This window comes from Clavelina lepadiformis, chromosome 8, assembly GCF_947623445.1.
Source record: "Clavelina lepadiformis chromosome 8, kaClaLepa1.1, whole genome shotgun sequence".
NCBI classification, from domain to species: domain Eukaryota; kingdom Metazoa; phylum Chordata; class Ascidiacea; order Aplousobranchia; family Clavelinidae; genus Clavelina; species Clavelina lepadiformis.
The window spans coordinates 1,997,342-2,017,340 of record NC_135247.1 but is presented as its reverse complement, the minus strand read 5'-3'; the positions used below and the strand labels follow the sequence as shown (position 1 = coordinate 2,017,340).

The 19,999-nt window shown below is 37.7% G+C and overlaps 3 protein-coding genes across 3 annotated transcripts; 1 reads left to right on the top strand and 2 right to left on the bottom strand.

Annotated features, from left to right (window-relative positions):
* Positions 1-1,949: 1,949 nt before the first annotated feature.
* LOC143469604 (ubiquitin domain-containing protein UBFD1-like) lies at positions 1,950-3,621 on the bottom strand. Its single transcript, XM_076967350.1, has 5 exons — positions 3,285-3,621; positions 3,014-3,201; positions 2,680-2,787; positions 2,266-2,432; positions 1,950-2,187 (listed from the first exon to the last, which is right to left on the bottom strand). The coding sequence occupies exons 1-5, from the start codon at positions 3,517-3,519 to the stop codon at positions 2,115-2,117; spliced, it is 771 nt and encodes a 256-aa protein (XP_076823465.1). The 5' UTR covers positions 3,520-3,621; the 3' UTR covers positions 1,950-2,114.
* A 1,913-nt stretch (positions 3,622-5,534) lies between these two features.
* LOC143469286 (alpha-(1,3)-fucosyltransferase 7-like) lies at positions 5,535-9,393 on the top strand. Its single transcript, XM_076966925.1, has 3 exons — positions 5,535-7,140; positions 7,872-8,106; positions 8,569-9,393. The coding sequence occupies exons 1-3, from the start codon at positions 6,848-6,850 to the stop codon at positions 9,175-9,177; spliced, it is 1,137 nt and encodes a 378-aa protein (XP_076823040.1). The 5' UTR covers positions 5,535-6,847; the 3' UTR covers positions 9,178-9,393.
* Positions 9,378-19,201, bottom strand: LOC143469285 (leucine-rich repeat-containing protein 49-like). Its single transcript, XM_076966924.1, has 21 exons — positions 19,121-19,201; positions 18,020-18,134; positions 17,619-17,770; positions 16,529-16,593; positions 15,970-16,076; positions 15,830-15,901; positions 15,530-15,599; positions 15,339-15,444; positions 14,796-14,999; positions 14,437-14,575; positions 14,159-14,292; positions 13,764-13,911; positions 13,481-13,552; positions 12,920-13,161; positions 12,719-12,802; positions 11,971-12,086; positions 11,704-11,810; positions 11,334-11,522; positions 10,853-11,006; positions 10,316-10,404; positions 9,378-9,903 (listed from the first exon to the last, which is right to left on the bottom strand). The coding sequence occupies exons 2-21, from the start codon at positions 18,074-18,076 to the stop codon at positions 9,703-9,705; spliced, it is 2,508 nt and encodes an 835-aa protein (XP_076823039.1). The 5' UTR covers positions 18,077-18,134; positions 19,121-19,201; the 3' UTR covers positions 9,378-9,702.
* Between the last annotated feature and the right edge of the window lie 798 nt (positions 19,202-19,999).

Here is a 19,999-nt window from a genome sequence, read left to right as displayed (position 1 = left end):
ACCGTGATATTTCCTGACTTTTCCTACATTAGTGTTAGGTAACTAACCCATGAAGATGAAGTTTTTATTTTACCGGTAGAGATAATTAACGTGGTCACTACCTAGAAGGACGGGGTGCGTCAATTGACGCATTGTTACTTCACCGTACAAAAACCAGTTCTCGCAATAGAGAGCACTGTTTTCTTTCTGCTGATAAATTACAGGTTTATCGAATTAGGTCACAGCTGCCAGCACAGAGGTGTGACAAACGTGTCGACAAACTATGCAAGTCGACTTTTCCGCAAAACAGAGTAGTTTCGTCACAAGCGCAGCCTACTATCGGAATTTTTGAAGTTTATCGAAGCGTAAGTGTAGTAAGAGTTTCTTAGTTAGATAAATTAGATAAATTCGTCGGCTTGGTGGTTGCTCGTGGCGTGATAGGAGGGCGCAACTTCCCTGTGAAGAGTTTGTGGGGGAGGTCGTGGGGATGTCCGATGTTTTCCCAAACCATGGCAAGAGACAGGTTTCTGGAGCTCATATGATTCCTTCGCTTCGACCTGAAGACGGAAAGGCGTAGGAATCTATTGCATGATAAATTTGCACTCGCTTCACAACTTTGGAACAGTTTTATATCAAACTGCCAAAAAGCATTCATTCCACAGTGGAAGATAACTGTGGATGAGCAACTATTGCCGTGTAAGGCACGCTGCAAGTTCATCCAATATATGGCCAATAAACCAGACAAGTTTGGTCTAAAGTTCTGGCTGGCAGTTGACGTTGAAAACATATATTCATTCAACGGTTTTCCTTACGTTGGAAAAGATGACGCAAGGAGCCCCCACGTGAGTGTGCCCACCGACGTTGTACTGAAAGTCATGGCTCCGCTTTTTCAAGGAGGTTACAACGTCACTTGCGATAATTTTTTCACCTCACTTGACCTGGCGTTGCGACTTGCAGAAAAGAAGTGCAGCCTCGTAGGGACAATGCGCCAGAACAGGAGAGAAGTCCCGGAAGAGTGCAAGAAGAAAAAGGAGTTGCGTGAAACAGAAGTGTTTAGGCACGACGGCTTGTATATTCAATTCGATTGCTTTTGTTAATTAAAATGCACAAAGCGGACATGCGATAGAAGTAGTTTTTTCGGAGCAACAGCACAGTTTTCTCAACAAAAAACGTTAGATTTGCGCCGTTTTGACCTTTTGCGTCAATTGACGCACTCCGTCCTTCTAGGTATACGAAAATTGCCGTCCTTCTAGTGTTAATAAATAAATTCAAGTGCTCTATTTTATCTGTCTCTGAACAGAAACACTTCATTATCTTCACCCAATTAATTTCCTGTTTTCAAAATAAGCTTAGATGACCTCTAGCTCGACGTGCTTCATGCTTCATTGCGTTGTCTAGGAACGTCGGACAATTGCTCAATGCAAATTTATCTTGTATGACGACAATGAATAGAAAATTCCAAGATACTATCAAGTTTTTTTTTATTTCATAGATAACAAGGAATAGGCGAGCGAAGGTCTGAAAGGAACCAGCAGCAACTATGAAAGTATTGCGTTTGGTATTGCGTGCTTTCACAAGAGGTTACAAATATCACATCTTACTGCTATGGTGCAATGTACAAAAATTTTTGGATCAATGAAAACGTGTTCTGCAAACAAACTTCAACATTTTTAAAGTATATTGTAACAAAATCTGTTGCAATTCAAGCTGCTGTGGCCAAAACTGAACCGACCCTGCAACTTTGCTGTGTAGTGGTTCGATGCCACAGCATAAAATTAGCGCCACACTCGGCATGCTTTCAAATTAAAGACAAGGTGTTTTTTTCTCAGTATCAAGTTATACCAAATTTCTAAAGTAGGTTGGAACGTTTCGTCATCGTCTATGCAGAACAAGAAAGTAGCACTTGTCAGAATAGAAAGCCTCGTGCTGTGAGATTGTAACTGTATCTTTACGTGAGTTCATGTGAACATTTTATGGTGTGGAAGCAACGTAGTTTATATAAAAAGCCTGATAGGAATTAAGGTAAATATAAAGCAAGTTTTGTCCGCAAACGTTACACAATAAGCACCACCGTCTCCATCGAGACACTCAAAAGGACTTTGAACCAATTGCAGGGCAGCGTTCAATCAGAAAGTTCAGTAAAATCTGCCTAAAATAAGCTCTTTTATTGCATTGATATATTGCGCTGGGACCCAGTATATCCAGTACCTAGAAAAACAACAGAACTTTGTAAGTTTGCGATAAAAACTTTTGATTTTTTTCAATCTGTGACGTGAAACAATTCACCTGCTTTGTTCTGTTGGACCAAGCTGCAGCGCCATCATGTGGTACTCTTCGTGGCCATGAATTGGTTGCGAGATAATATTTTTGATCGAACCCATCCCGATTTTCTCTGTCCTCTCTTTGGTTCCAAGCCACAGTTGATCGGCTTCGAGTTTAAATGTTAAACGAACCTGTAGCACACAGAGAGAATATTTACAACTAATGAAACAGGGACACTTGATGCTGCCAATCACTGATATGTTTCCATGTGACTGGTGAGTGTTATTAATCCGCTAAGTTCTATGCAGCATTGTAAGAAAGTGTTTCCCAAGTTACCACTAATAATGCAACTATAGCCATGAATTACTGGTAGAGGTACAGTAAACATGATTGCAAGATGCTTAACGAAACAAAAATTGCTTTTCATAAATCGCCAACCTTGCTGCGATACTTGTTGACCATCCCAAATAAAGGAACATCAGGTAAACGTTCATGACCGTTCTTATAGGCTGGCATGGCATCATCAGGTACTCCCTGATCTATCACCTGCATGGTTTCAACATACAAATTTTCAATAGCCTAATAACCAACACACAGTATTGTTAAATTTACTGGAAGAGTTTTGGAAATTTTTACCTTCTTCCAAAGAATATGTATGTTCAATACTAAAGCAACCGGATAATTACAAAAGTAAAGAACTCAGTAAAAGTTATTTCAAATCCAATGCAGCTTACCTTACATAGAACTTTTAGCATCTGTGTCGAACATTTACCTTGGTGTGGGGTTTTTGCTTTGACAGTGGTTCCTTTTTGTTTGAGCTGCTTGACCCTGCGGAGGTTGACTCAGCTTTTCCTTTCGTGTTGACAGAAATGACATCGGTAAGTTTCGAGCCAACCAGCATCATTTTCGATCCGTTGGTAACTCCGAGTGCCGATAGAGTGACATCATCTTTCGCCAGACCTACAAAGTGAGATAAAGAAATTGAAACAAACTTAATTTTTTATCTCACTTTTTAAGTTTTAACGCATGACACACAATCTTACCTTTATACATGAGTTTTTGCATAGCTGGGGGCACACCAGTAAGGTCATGTACGTGAGATTTCAGGGTTGCAATAGTCTTGTTAGCATCCCAAGTTATATTGAGTTTTTCCTTCTTGAAGACCAAATTAAAAGTAATATCGTTTTTCTTCTCTGAGGCGTCATTTAAATTCTGTCCGTCTCCGGTTGGTTCAGTGACCATTTTCTTCGTTAGATCTTGTGCACTTTCTTGTTCCATTTTGTAAATCAACCACCTTACTCCATCAACACAATACTCAAATCTTTTACATGACGCTTAAGAAATTAAGGTTTTACTGAAAAAAATCATTTCATTTGAAAGCCATTTTGTAGGCTATACTGTATTGATTAATATCACTAATTTCAACTAATTTAATTACTACTTCATGTCCTAACAAAGCTCTAAGAAAACAAACAAGTTAATTGACGTTTTTAGTATGGTGCAGTGCTTGAACGAAATATTCCATAAAGGATAGAATTGCAATCAACCTTGTAACATGCAGATATCACATCATTTTTAAAATTCCACTCTATTTATAAATTCTCACCACAACTGTTTTCGTTGTCTGTTCTCTCACAATATGTGGGATATCTTTAGCTTGAAAAGAGATAACTAGACCAATATCTTAGTTTTTGAAGGAAACAAATCATTTCTACGGTTGAGGAACAAATGAGGCGTGCATTGACAGTGCTGTGTCACAAAAAGTACAAAAAAAGTGCTAAAAATGCAAAATTCATGAGGGAACCTACCTACTATCACAGACGCTGATTCTGTAATATTATGCTACAATGCATATTTTATAACTTACCATAGTAAGTGCAAATAATCAATTTAAGGGTTATAGGCTAGTGCAGAAGTGCACAACCACATCATGCGTTACCGTATTATACTAGAAATCTACTTCCCAAATTATGACGCCATTCGGGTGTGCACTTCTGCATTAAACCCAAATTTAAACTGGATAAGCTAGCAGGCTAGCCTGTTTCTAATGAGTTTGAAAATTTGATTAGATTTCTAGCTGTTAGTGGCTCACACGTCAACTCTGCTGCTCGCCTATAAAAAACATCTATAAACTTGGGATCATTGTAATAACGCATGGAAAGGATAATTTGACAGTTTGTTTGTTAACTTTTATAAGAATTTATTGACTACTACGTTGTCAAAATGCAAATTGTCAAGTTTCTTACAATTCTACCTCAGAATATCTCACTTTAGCCGAGATTCGACATCCAGAGGCAAATTGCATGAGCGTGACTCTTCACAGCTAACTGAGCTGAGGTTGTGAACTTGTGAAGGGAAGCTTCCATTTGCAGTGTAACAAAGACATCTTATATTTGAAGTGCTAAAAATTTTCGCCAAAGAAAAAAAACACATGAGATAAAACACACACTCACCCTGTTTTAATCTCTTTGTTTTCGCCAAATATTTTCTACTTATCCTTTTCAAGCGCATAAGCTATAAGATTTATTTTTAAAATTTTAATTATTATTTTTACGACTTAGTGGCCTCTTGCCCAATTCATGAGCACTACAATTCTACAGCAGCCCTACAGATCACGTGTCTGTGTGCCTCAATATATCTCACTTTACCTGATTTTCATGAAGTCTGCGTGTCCTTTTCTGCCAACACAAATTACAGACAGACGTCAGCTGTAGCAGAAAACAAACTCAACCAGAACGTTTATTCAAACTCGTGAAAGATAAGACAGTCTGTGTTGCGCGGTACAGCACAACAATTTGTATAACACGCCAATACCAATTAAATGCGAGGAAGCGCCGAGAGGCGCGAAACCTTAAAGGGAGAGTGCCATGTGGCTTGATCGTGCAACGCTAAACGCCACACTTGTCTGATTTTAAGGATAGAGTGGAGTGTTATTGCTTTTTTTTCAGTAACAGAAATAATTAAGAAGTAGAACAAGCAACTTGAACTTACCAGTAAGTTTGATTTAACGCATTTACAGACACCAAAACGGCAGATTATATTTAGACAGATCAAAACTCTTCAAAGAAAAAGTAAAACTTGGGACAGTGGATTCTTCATGCATTCCAGATCGCCCGTTTGTTTGCTCAAAATCATAAGCATTTTTAAAACGCAACGGCGAGCTTGCTTTTTACGCATCAATATTGATTGAATAACTCGGTGTAGTTTCCTTTTCCTGCTATTCTATTTCACTCTAATCATATTGTTCACAATTTTCCATGAAGCTATACCTTGTCAATTCATTTGCACTGGAAGGTCCTAACTGGTTAAGCTATAGTCTAAAGGCGCAAAACGAAATAAGATCGATGAAACTTTATTCAGGCAAGTCAACTGTTTTTTTAATGTAGGTGCAAAAACTGTTTAGATATCTGAGGTCATTTGAGGTTATTTCGGCAAAGCACGAATAACTTTTGCTCCTATTCAATGTTTCTGGTTAGCAGCTCCTAATTCGGGTAATAGTCCACAATATAAAAACTGGAAAACAAATAAAAACGTTTGAAAAGTAGCACTTGCGCTATAAGACAAGCTCGGTAACCGGGGCTCGAGGGATGAGAAATTACCGCCAAGCTGTGCAAAGACTTTCCCCAGTCCGAAGTAAAAGATTGTAATGCAATACCATAGCCTGAGTCCTTTTCTTGAGAAGACTTCATATTTATGAATTTAATCTGCCTTGTTGTCATTCAAACAGCAGATTATATACCAATATGAAACAACCTTTATCGGTCAATCTGTCTCATGTCAGTTTTTGCAGATAAGAACGTGCGACAAAGCCACAATTTCAGTAGTGTGTGTTAGTAAGATATACCCTGTCACAGGATATGTTCAAGATCTTGCTTGACAAAATAGGTCTGTTTGTATTTTATAACTAAGTTATCGTTGTCTCCGCTCCCGTGTTTAATGAGGACAATGACCTAGATTCAGGAAACCCGCATAAAAACAGCGCCCATTCACGAAAGTCCACCTGTGAGAAAACTTTTATTTATAAATTGTAACTAGATGGTAATTATCACTAATCACTAATTGTGGTTAGCAGTTAGAACATGTGCTAACTGAGCGTATTGTTGGGGTTGTGAACTGTTGTTACTGTATTTATTGTTTGATCGATTGTTCGCTAATCTGACTCCATTGATAGCGCAATCATTAACCTTTGATAGCCAGTTAAGCATCACAATACCAGAACCAAACTGTCAATGTCTTAAATAATATCTATTATAAATTCTCAACGAAACGGTAATTGTTTCCAGAGCACAGGATAAAGCTGCATTCGGTAGACTGTAAATTACAGACTGACAATATCAGAACTAACGCGTTAAGCGTTGTAGTACTAATGACGTAATTCGGATGTAATCAAAACACGAAGCACGGCATGTAATATATAATAATACTATAATAATAATAATAATATAATAATAATGCAATAATAATATAGTATAATACAATACACGGCTGCAAGAGCATCGTATTCCAACAACATCAAATAACAGTGAATCTGTAAAAATAAAATTTTGTGTACAAAATCAAATTTGAAACAAGAAAACGATTTTTGTTTCAGCGGGCCGGTCACAAAATGGCTCCCACTAAACTGTTTATTTCGCTGATGGTGTTTTCCTTTGTTAATCTGGTCATGCTGGGAATATTGTACAAGTTAACCAGAACTGTACAAAATAGGGGAACAATCCAAACCAGCTCTAGAAAAAGACTACTTATACTAAATTGGGACAAGGGTAGAAGCAGCAGCGAACACGGCATGGAAGGAGGTTGTGAAATGACAACAAACAGAAGTCGACTTCTAGAGGCGGATGCCGTCATTTTTTCCCATAGATCCATATCTCACAAAGACATGCCTTGGAAATATGAAAGGTGTTAATTAAACTCCGATAACATGTATATAAAAGCCTATAAAGTTTTTCTCGTCATTTTTATGTGTCCTTCATTCGAGAACGGATTACAATTGAAGGCGGCTAACGATTTTTTATCAAACCGAAATTTTACCTAACGTCGTTTTTGTTGGCAGTGTTCTACCGAAAAACTCTTTTTCTTCTTTGATTCCCCCTATTTTCATGGAAAATAGCATTAAAGAGAATATTGCAGAGGTGCATATACGGTACGGTATAGCCTACGCTCCGGTACAGCTTACTTTAACATTACATGCGGTTTACAATCAGGACAGGCGCAACAGAATGCGAGGCCCAATTAAGTAACTGTTAGCGTGGCCCCTTAAACACACCTCATAATACGATAATGTTGGGTTGTCATATGTTGGACAGGTATGTAATATCGACCGACACGTTTGATAAATGAATGTATTTTCTACTGTCTTAGCTTTGTGTTCATTCTGCTTATGAATCGTAACGTTCAACTTTTTTGCTCCTTATTATAAATTTTATCATTTTAACAAGTGCAAAATAGCCTGAATAAAACCAGAAAACGCCAAAAGAATAACTTCGTCTTCTTTACGTATATTTTCCATTGTTAACCCAATACGTTGCGCGTTTCATTCCAGTATTTACGATTTTGTTTCGGTGATGACATTATAAATAACTGATTGCACAAAAGCTTCTAGTTATCCAAATGATATTTTACAATGGCAGAAAAAGCAGCCAAGTGTACATTTGGTCTACGCGCGAGGCACCAGGTATTATACAGAGGCCATCAGTTCCCAATGCATATCGCGAATTCGATGGTGGCTTCTTCAATTGGACATACACGCTCAGACATGATTCTGACGTCATAAACATTAAATTTTATCGTGGTGACGTTCTCAAAACTGTTTCGAAAGGGAAAAAAGCGGTTGATGACGTCATAGCCAAGAAAAAGAAACTGGCGGTTTGTTGACCAATTTTAATTTTGTTTCTGTTCAATTCTAAAACATTTGACTTTATTGTGCGTCCGTCTACCCATCTCTAGATTCTCTACCTATCTAGGCCTGCCCATAACTTATCTGCCTATATCTTTCTATCTATTAAACCTAAAAATAACGTTTTTGACGGTGGTCGGTCAATTCAACCCACGGACGATTCAACATTTTAACCAACAGACAATTAAACCCAAAAAATTTCAAACTCATGGACTCGAAAAAGAACTCATTCAGCCCATAGAGGTTGGTTGGGTGGTTCTGGGTTTGATCGCTCTTGGTTCAACCGTTCGTGAGTTGAATTGATCTGAGACTGTTTTTGTCCTATAATACCGGAAGCATAAGCACTGTTAGAGTATTATAAACCTTCACAGTGACAAGATGGTTTACGAGTATGTTATCTATCAGTTGAAAAATTTTTTTTAAATTGTCAGATATGGATAGTGAGTTCGTGTGCCGGCATAAAAGGAAACATACGTCGATTAGAAGTGGCGATGGAACTTGAAAAGGCAGGACTCGATTTGGAAAAATTTGGAGATTGCTTCGACGCTGATAGGGCACTGGCGAAAGACGCCAATCTTTATGACGTAATAAGTGAATATAAGTTTTACCTCTCTTTTGAAAATTCTCTGCACTGTAAGGATTACATCACTGAGAAATTCTGGAGGAACGGTCTCCTGTCGGACGCCGTTCCTTTGGTGTGGGGACCGTCCAAAGATGATCTTTTGAGTATCGCTCCTCTGGATTCCTTCGTATTTGTGGAGGACTTTGCCTCTTCCGTTGATGTGGTGAAGTATCTAAAGTATCTTGATTCTCACGATGAAGAGTATAGAAAGTTGTTCCGGTGGAGGGAAGATGCGACGATGACCGATGAGAAGATGATTGAGATGACAAAGTCAAGGTATCCTCATCTGACAGTGTTTAAGAAGCAAAACACGAACGTTTGTGAGAGACTTCTCGACAGAAAAGAACCAAAAGTATATGAAAGTTTCACTGACTGGTTCATCAACGACAATCCGCTAGAGTGCGTGGGACGGCAGTGAACGACTGATTTGATATTTCAGAGTTACAATCAACTCAATAATTATTGTACTTTTTCATGAATAGCAGTTAACAACTTGGGTTTATCAACTTCATTGTAACCGCGTTAAATGTGTGACAAAGCTTAGACTTACTTTATTTTCCCTCAAAACTGCCAGCTTGAGAAATCGATAGGTAAACGCACATTTTCGTTGGAAAATATATAATTTATTTAGAACGTTAAGTGCAACTACACTTCTAAAGACTAGTAAAAATACAGTTATTATAAATATATTCTTATGAAGAAAACAGGCTTGAAATGCCACCTAGTGACAAAACACGTTACACGACTTCGACCAATAGGTGGGGAAAAAGGAAGAAAAAGTAATCAAAATGTCAGGCAACTAAAGGACATAAAAATACCTGACTATGGTAAGAAAATCTGACCGCAATTGAAGTAAAACTTGGCGGTAATTTCAAGATAAGTTCCCGAGTGATCACCTTCGTGACTTCAGCTATGAGAAAGCATAAACACAAGTTATGGTGTGTTATGTTTCTTCAAATTTTTTGTACTCTTGCTTGGTGTACGTTTCCAAGTCATTCATATCGACAACGGCTTCTTTTACGAGGTCAACAAAGATAGTCGGCCAGAGTTTGTACAAAAGAGATTGTTTGGTAACAATAAGCTGCGCCTCTGCACTCATTTGCGTCACAATGTCCTTTGCCACGGACTTTCGTACTTGCACATCCTGAAAACACGTGACAACTGTTCGTTAACAACTTGCAATTGTAAGTATTTTGATTTGATTATGGCTACCGCTATTACCACGTCACAAAATGCTAACTCCTGGAATCTTCTTTCAATATCGAAGCATAAACTCCTTCAACATAACTGTTATCAGATATTTTAGGGCGCATTATTGCAAAACAATAAATGAAAAAACGCGAACTTAATTGAGAAATGATTTCTGCGCTTGCGGGTTTTACTCAGGTTTGACTTTGGCGGCCGCTGAGAAGTTTTAAGCGACCGCAAATTTTAAAGACCAACTGTTAATTTTCTTCTGTAGTTGCAGAAATATAAATTTTAAAATACCTTCGGAAAAACTTCAGAGACCGTTTTAGTCCCCAAAGGCACCTTTAAAAAATACTGCAAACACTTACAATGTTCTTCGCAGCAACAGTTTTGGCTGGCAAGTATCGCAGCCCCGATCTTCCAACCGATTCCACTGCGGTGTTCTGATTATCATCATCTGAACAGAAGAAACAAAAAACACTTTTGACCGCCAGCGATACAGGCTATGGCGGGATTGCACAGTTTTTTTTAAAGCAGTGAAGCGGTTGTTAAATGTTACTATTATTACAATTTCTGGTGACGTTGATCGCTGTTAGCGGTAAAACAGATTACAAATACTTGAATTTGACTATGGCATACGAGATTCTTAACATAAATAAGATGCCACTCGAAAAGAAAAAGTCCATTTCAAAACAAAACTTATGATTAGTGGATCAGTTTAAAAATCGAATAGAAAAACATAGATATTATCAAATATTGACTGTAATGTTAACAAGAAATGTAAAAAAAGCTATTTTACTCATACAATGCTTTGTCTGAAACAAAAATAGGTCGTTTACTGCAGTGATATTAAAAATTTAGCTTAATTTAACTGAGTGACAACTTTCACAACCCAATCAACTCACTCGATTTGTTTTTCTTTTGCTCTTTGGCTGCACTCACTTTCTGTCTATTTTCGCCCAACAGCGCCACCAGTCGGAACTGGGACAATTGTGACGTCGTGACTAGAGACAAAGCTCCGAAAATCTTCTCAGCATTCACCACGTCGGCGGCTGTCACCTTAAAAATGGCAGGAAAGCTTGACAGGGTAAGTAAGAACACAAATGCGCTCACAGGCGACATATAAACGGATCTCCACAACCAGCTGTGCGTGAAAATAATTTCTACGACCGGCGGTCGAATAATGAGTTTACAAAACAGCCGCACCAACCATACTGAGCAAGAACCTTCCCTGACTCATTAGTCATTACCAAGTTATTTTTGTAAGCTAAACTCAATCGAACCTACACAAAATAAACAAACAATAAGGAAACGAATTTATGGAAGTTTCAAAGTGTGGTGTCTCGTTAGCATTTTACAGTTTCTGTTTAGAAAATCATTTCTCACCTCTTTTCCATTCAACCTTGCAAGAGAGAGATGGGAAAGTCGGAATAGGGTGTAAGATTTCCAGAGCGAAAACTGGGTCACTGGATTCTCTTGGCCGCTTTCAATTGTGAGCGAATCGATCTTTTTGAGTTGAGAGAGCGAGTTGATCTGCTGTAGACTGTGCAAGTTCACTTCTTTGAAAATAAAGTTCTGGAAACACAGAAAATTATTTTTTATTTTCCAGTTCACTTCTACTTTACATTTCCAACTCACCTAAGTCTAATCTAGTGAATTGCCTAGAATAATCACAAATAATAAGACAAGTTATCTAGTCTAGTGTAACTCCAAATTTGACTATTTTTCTACTACAGATTATTTATTGATCACTTACAACAGCATTAGGAAACCTATTTCGAATTTTGTTGATGTACAAGCAAAAATCATCGAATTTAATGAACTGCACCGTCACAGTGGTTACAGATGTTGAGGCTTGGTTGCCTGGAGAAATAAAAATGTTACTGGAAGGTTTGTCTTTTATTAACCGTGACCAAAAAAATACAAACACCGAAGCAAAATTTTACCTAAAATTTTGTCATTAAAAATTAATTTATTTGGTTGATGCCGATAGGACTTCAAATGCAAAAAAAAATCAGGTTACCCCAGTTTTTGTCGAGTGAATCTAGTGCTCCCGGACCAAACAATTGTAAGCTGTCTCCATCAATCTCAGCAAGGTATGAATCCGATATGTCAAGTGATGTTATTGGAACAGTTTGTCTAAGAATGTACAAAACCATGTCAACAAATTAACAAACAATGACTTTACTGATAAAATGAATGGTGACCAGAAATAGTTCAAGAACTGATACCTACAGCCTTCATATAATTCCTTATAAAAGGGCAAACTTAGAATATATTAAACAGCTATTTATTCGGCCCCCAAATTTAGGTTTATATAAAGTCAAAGGTGCAAAGTGTACTTGAAATTTATCTCTTGCCACAAAATACAGATTGGCCAACAAACCATAGTACAGGACAGTCATAAAAACTTGGTAAATTTAAAATCTCTGAATATAGTGCAGTCAGGAAAGTTCTATGTTAGAAGAAATCAACAACATCATAAAAAAAAACATGTATGATATAACATAGGAGAGTGTTTGCAAAAACAGAAGAAGTAATTCACAGATCTGCCAACTGAATTAATTTATTTGGATCTTAGATATGTATAAATGCATAATAATTATAGTTATCATATTATATATTATATATAATTATTATATATATTATAGGTATAATTATATTTTGCCGGCATCATCGATACTTAATCAAATAAAGACGTGTTGTTGGGACTGTCTTGGTGGTTTCCACTGAGCAAGACTCCTAAGATGAGGGATTAATGAAACACTTACTTTGTTTGATTTTTCGAAGCATTCATCCACGACGACTTTTCTGTTGAACTTTTTCTCTCACCAACTTCCCTGAAGGAGGGTTTCCTACAAGTTTGTAAGTTGCATGAAACTTATCGTGCAATCCCTGCTAACTAATCCAAGCAATAAATCGTCAAGTCAAAAATGCTTAACAAACAACTTCAACAACAGTTGTCAATTCACCTTTCGTTTTCGATTCTTGCTGTTGATGATAAACTTTGACCAGAAAGACTACCTTGATAATACACCCCTTGCCCGTCAGTATATTGTTCCCATTTCTTTGGGGTTTGCTTATCTGACCCAGCAACCCACTTCTCGTGATTCTCTGGCCCCTGTTTGTTGTTTCCCAGTCCTGGTTTCCCGTCTGCTTCCCACTGCCTCGCCGCGTTGTTAATTGCCAGTCTCTTCTTTTCCTTAGCGATGGCCTAAAAATAAAATGTCGGTGGTTTACTGCCGGAAAATCTACGAACAAAAGCACTGGAGTTGATTACTTAGTATCTACTTAGTTGTTCTGTACAGTTGAAGCTTTTTAACTCAAGACAATATCGTAATATCAGTTTTACAAGCTCCAGATAACGCAGAGCAATTTAATAGGTTCCTAAGCTTAGATCTAACAAAGTTCCACTGTAATCAGAAATTCTAAAAGCACCTTTACATTATTTAAACAATAAAAGGATGAAAAATTGTAATTGTAAAGATAATATGATCAAAGGAGAGATTCAAGAGAGAACAGTATCTCCACACCTGTTTGTGAACCTCTCGTTTACGTTCTTCTTCTTTGCGCAGCATCACTGAGGCAACCCTCTTCTCATCCTCCTGTGAGCAAAGATAACATTGATCGGAACTGTGTCAGCAATCGGGGTCACCAATCATCATGACATTTATTGTTTGAAATTTTACAAATATATTTTGATAACTCCTTGAAGAAATCTATTTTCATGCGGAATAAATTTCAAACTTAACGTATGGCTGTGAATGTAACTAATTGTAACTCACAACTTACTGTACTGTTACTGTAACAACTTACTGTGATACGCTTCATGTCCAGTTGTCGAAGTTGTGGCATGTTTTTCAAGACGATCTGCTTGTAGCAAGTATCAGCAGCGATCGGGTTTCCATCGAGTGATATTTCACATAAACTTGATGATTCTCCAAGACATTCTATGTCCTCCCACCTTTTGAACAACCATAGACATGGCATTGACATAACATTACATTAATGTGAAACATGTTACACGCAAAGCGTCCATAAGCTGTTGCAAAACAATATAAGCCTATACCACACAAGCATAATTTATCGCCGTTACAGTATATACAGTATACAGTATGTATACAATATGCACCAACGCTGGAAACAGAACAACAGTCATTAGCAAAAACGAACATGCTGGAAAATTAATTAATAACATTTTTAATACTAACTTGTTAATGTTGTTAAAGCTGAGAAACAATCTTTGCAGTGATGAGAGCAAATCTATTTCCATCACAGTAATTATGCTGTTCCTTCTCAGGTTCAATTCAGCCAGTGTTGACATACCAGCCAAGTTGCTAACATGCTAAAGCATAGCAAGTGTAAATAAAATAGCTATGGGAAACCAATACATGCAGTTTAGCTAAAGAAAGTTGCAAGTGGTGTTATATATCAGTAAAACGAGCAAACATATTTACAGCCAAGATGAGATTATTAAGCCATGTTAAACCTCAATTTGATTGCCAGCCAGGTTTAGCACTCTCAATTCTGTCAGGTGATTTAGGTTCTCTATTACGCTGATCTGATTTCCGTGAAGATCTAGTACATCCAGCTTTAGGAGATTTTCCAAGCCACTCACATTTTGTATTCTGCCAATATGGATTGCTTTTATACAAAGTTTAATTTCACCTTTTGTCCCCAATTAATATTGGAACACGCAATGAAAGAATTTGATCCAAAACATAAATTTTAAACTGACACATAAAAATTCAGTTAAAGACATTTTCACAGTCGGAGATTTATCTATTGCAGGTAAAAACAGAAAAAAATCATACACAGAAATGAATGCATATTTTATGGCTGGGCAACCTATTTTTTCCAAGCATCAAGACACGAAGTGATTTAAGAGCAGAGAGTCCAGTCATGTCCTCCACTTGGTTGTCGTAAAGATCAAGAAAAATGAGACGCCTCAGGTTGGAGAGATGTTGTATTCGGCTGATTGAGTTGTGCTGGAAGTTGAGTAGGCGCAGATGTTCCTCTCCCTCCAGTATAGGACACACTGTGAGCCTCCTCCTGTGATTAGGATTGAATCAGTTCCCGGGATCAATTAGCGCATATAATGGTAAACATTGGTGGAGGAAAAACACTCATGACAATAATTGGACAGCACTTTTAAGGTCAATTTAATTTATATTCACAAGCTTTCTCCTGCTTTGGCATTAGTCATCCAGTGTATAGTTATGCAAAATATTGAAGAATATTTGCGCCTGATAAAGCACATTAAAGCTGATAAATGCTTGTATGATAGTATTAAATAAAAAATTAACTCAGTTAATCATAAAAGTGCAATCTGGTTACTGTTTTCGAGAAATTTACGCAATCTTTAATCCTGCGATTAAACAAAAAACAAACCTATCTAGGTTCAATCGATCCGGATTTGAAGCTCGTTCTTCTGCAGTCCGATAAACTATCGGGATCCCCGGTGCAGAAGGACTTTCGGCAAAGATCACACGATCACCTGCACAAATCAACGATTTCCTCACTAAACACCCCTAACTGCAAATGACATTGAAAAATTATCTGATATTTATGATCATAAAAACCTGGAAGGTATGGAGTGTTCTTCTGCTGTTGCTGGCTGTACAATTTACTCAAGTTCCTTGGTGTTGACTCCTACCAAAATGTAGACATATACTATATATAATATATATGCACAATAAAACGATATCAAACATCATTAACAGAAGGCCTATACCTGAAATTATGAATAGAATGACCAAAACTGAACTTTAAAGTTTACTAAACTGCATATTGCAATAAAATTTTGCAATTTAACATGAAAAAGAAACCTAGATACTAGATCCTGAAGATGCCTGATGAGAACGATCACTGAATCAACTTACTTGAGAATGTGAGCTTTCATTTTCTTGCCCTGCAATGCTGTTATGCCTACGAAAATGATCCCCAGCAGACAACTGCAGACGAATGAAATAGTTTAGAATATTTTTGGAAAGTCATTTTGCGTAACTAAAACCTCATTCACCTGAGCAAATTCTGCAGCGTATACTTTGGATGGGCTGGTGATGTTGCGTCTGTTTCCAATCATACGAGTTTCACTCATTGTATGCGTGAGAGCCGGTGGACCTATGCCTACATAAACAGCCAACAGCATTGCCTGTGACGCCCTTGTTTATGGATAACTACAATTGCTTAAAATAAACCAACACAGAAATAGAGAATGATATCATGTTACCTTATAACAGCGGTTCTTAAACTTTTTTGAGCGCGACCCAAATCTGAGTTTCATGATCACCTCACGACCCAAACCTATGTCGCGACCCATTTTAATGTCCTATAGACCTATATTATATTATATTAACCTATGTCGCGACCCACCTATGTCACTATGTCGCGACCCATTTTCTGACCCTCCGCGACCCATGTTTGGATCGCGACCCATACTTTAAGAACCCCTGCCTTATAAGAATGCGTTTTATTTTTAACTGAAAAAAATAGATTGACATCATATATGATGCAGCATATGTCAAAGCATTTGTAAAATGAAACGATGATTACTCTCTGCATGATGACAAAGATTTTACCAATAGTTCGAAGTGGTCCTGATGAGAAACTGTGAGCAGAACCTCCATCACTCTGTGCAGATGACCTACAACAAAAGAGCTTAGTTTAAAGCAGTACAGTTGAACAGAAGCTCTAATGCAGGACTTCTCAAATTGTTCTACGATTCCATTTTACAAAAGAAATTTCTATGCGACAAACGGTCAAAATGACCGTTTGTCCAATAAAGAAAAAATTGCTTAATAATTTAGCTTTATTTTATGCTGTAAGTTTGAAAGTATAAACATACTATAAGTATGCTATAACTTTTGAAAGACTTAAATCTTTGTAGGTGTCTATCTCCAGTTTTCTTCTTGTACAACACATAGGCGTTGATACAAGAACTAGCTAGAACTTGGAAACTGCTAAGGCGCTCCGGTCTCGACATTCTGCGAATGACTAAAAATTATGAACTAGCTAGTAACTAACTGTTGCCAGCTACTGCAGCAATTTTTCCCTGGTTGTTTTAAAACAATAGCACAACAAAAGACTATTGTTAAGGCAATTTTAATCGTGGAGGAATTAAAAGTTGCTTTACGGTCAAAGTGACCGTTGGCGGAAATTTAAGGTAAATCGCTTCCAACCCCCCACTGTGCTTATTGTAATGCAATAAAAATTTACATGCTAAAAGGTGACCAAGACTTTGGATAAGTCAGGAAGTTTCAATATTCTAACAGTTACCTAAGCAGAGATATAAGCGATTAAAAATCAAAAACGATCAAAATGACCGCACTGGTAATTCTAGTGTAAATGATATTAAAACATTACATGTCCCATCACAAATCTCAAGTGGTATTGTTGTCTATGGTGAAATTATACAAATGCCTACAAAAGAAACTGAATAGTAATCAAATAACTGCATAAATGAAAACGGAAAAGCGAATAAAAAATTAGCATTTCGTAAGAGTTGAATTTGTTTTACGGCTCCAAATGGGGTCACGACCCATGGTTTGAGAAGCCCTGCTCTAACAAACTCCTGAAAGGGCACAGCTGACATAAATGTGTCCACTATGATGCTATACCACTGCATTGAGCTAATGTGTAGGTCCAGAAAAATCAGAGATGGCAAGTTACCTTCTAGGTCCTTGGCCAACGGGCAATTCTGAAGGACGAAATGTAGCAGCCTGATCTCGTGTTAATCGATCAGGTGTCACTTGGCGCACATTCCTTTCCACTACAGGACTCGCCATGGCTTGTAGCGAAAGGTGTACAGGGTGCACCCCGTGCTACAAGGAATAAAAAACATAATTAAAAATAATAGTTTATTAAACTCTACCATATAACCAGACTGGAAAATTAACCAGTCATGGTTCAGTTTTAAACATACATAGGTATGTAAGGCCAAAAAATTACTAATATATACACAGTTAAATTACACCTACACCTAGGCAACAATTACAATGTTTTGGAAAGCTGACATTGACTAGTTAAACTGATAGACCATATTTAACTTCCAATATTATGAAATAAATCACTTGTTCTCTCCCGGGGGCCTGTCCAGGTCGACCTTTGAACTTGCCACTGTGGTACATCTCATTAATAAAGCAAAACTTTACATTCCATTCTACCAGTCTTCAAAGCAATGTTATCCTATATAAAAAAAACTTCTAACAAAAGTTCACAAAGTAGGCTAAGCTATAAACCATAGACGAAAGTGTGGAACGTGCGCGCACAAGATTCATGAACGTACACACAAAACTTTTTATCTTCCAGCCGAATTATAATAAACAAACAAACTGAAGCTCGTTGTTTGATTGATAATAGATAAAGAATTGAGGCATCGGTGCAGGCCATCGCACAAAAATTTGCATTCTTGCACGCACAACTTTTTGTCGAAAACAGCCGTACTTTCCAGCGGGGGTTATGAACAGATAAATAGCATTTTAATTCGGTTAGAAGTAGACCTGCAAATACTGAGCTTGGCTTTCCTGGTTGTCTAAAATGCATTCTTATGGTGTCAATATTTCACCGGAAAAATCATATGTTTGAAGCTTTTTTTCATGGAAATTCTTGTTACCGTAACTTAGATGCTCTAACATAGACCATAGAGGAAAGTGTGGCAGCTGCACACATGAGGTTCATCAACGTGTATTTATTTTATTTTTAAGCCCATTTATAATAAGCAAAGAAAAGCTGGTTTTTTGAACGCCAATTCATTATCAATAAACGAAGAATTAGGGTTTTAATTGGTGCACGCCATCACGCCAAAATTCGCGTGCACGTTCAGGCTCACGTGTCTGCTTTTAGTGCTGTAGTGAGTCCACTCACTGTTTCAAGGCCTGTAATTGCTCTGCTATTGACTAGGCCTATATCAAGACGACCCCGCTAAAATATGTAGGCTAGGATACAGGTTGGTATAGGATGGACGTCTTGAGTACTAATATTAGGCCTATATTACTGTGTAGTATCATACCACAACGGTACAAACCGACTACAATTAAAACCGGCGTGCCTTCATACAGCAATAGGCCTATATGAAAACATTGGCGGATTGCGTTGAATCGGCCTGTATAAGAAATACGTATTAGGCCTCCAAAGCTGGATTCACAGAATGGTTTCTAGGGAGAAAATCTTACGTCTATTTAATGAAACCGAGCAGGTGAGCTGGCTGTAAGTTCAACAATTTAGTAACATCAACTTCTGAGCAATCCATGTACTCAATACACTGAAGTGGACTAACTGGGATACTACGATAGAGATAGCCTGAAACTAGCGTTAACAGTCGCTTGGAGAGCAAAGAGCATAGATATCTTATATATATATATATTTATAAAAACACTGTTGACATATATATAAGATATCTATGATATATATCTATGATGTGTTACGTCACAAGGAGGGGGTCAGTATTTGACATGACACCGTAACAAACCATCTGACCTGAGGCATGTGCATGAGGTCCCTGATAGCATGTTGCAATTACGCTACGTTTCATTTTGCTCGGAGAAATAGCAAGATTGACGGTGCAATGCAGTCATATAGACATGTTGTCGTGCAGTACTAGGCCTACAGTGTGCACCTGCCTGATATGTGTAGATGGAGATGGTAGCCTAGTTACCTTCACTAACCTACATAATTACCTGTGGTCTGTCAGTGCTGAACATGCAGACTAGCCTACCATGCCATCACCAATCTGTGAAGGGATAGCCTAGTGCTACAGCCTACATGCTGTTGTAGATAAGATTTTGGTTTGGTATGCGTTAGGAAAAAGTGTTATAGTTTTATTTATGTTATAGCCTAAATTTGGATTAAGCTTAACCTAAACCACCCCCGTAAGTTTTCTATATTCAGGCATTTAAGTGTGCATCAATTTTCCCCATGCAATTGAAGCCACAACTGCTAAAGTAGCTGCATGCACTAGGCCTAATACTTAAATTGTATTGGCTACATGCTATTTTGAATGCCGGCTGACGCCGAAATAGCGCATTGAGACTGAGATCAGTGCTTGGTGTTTG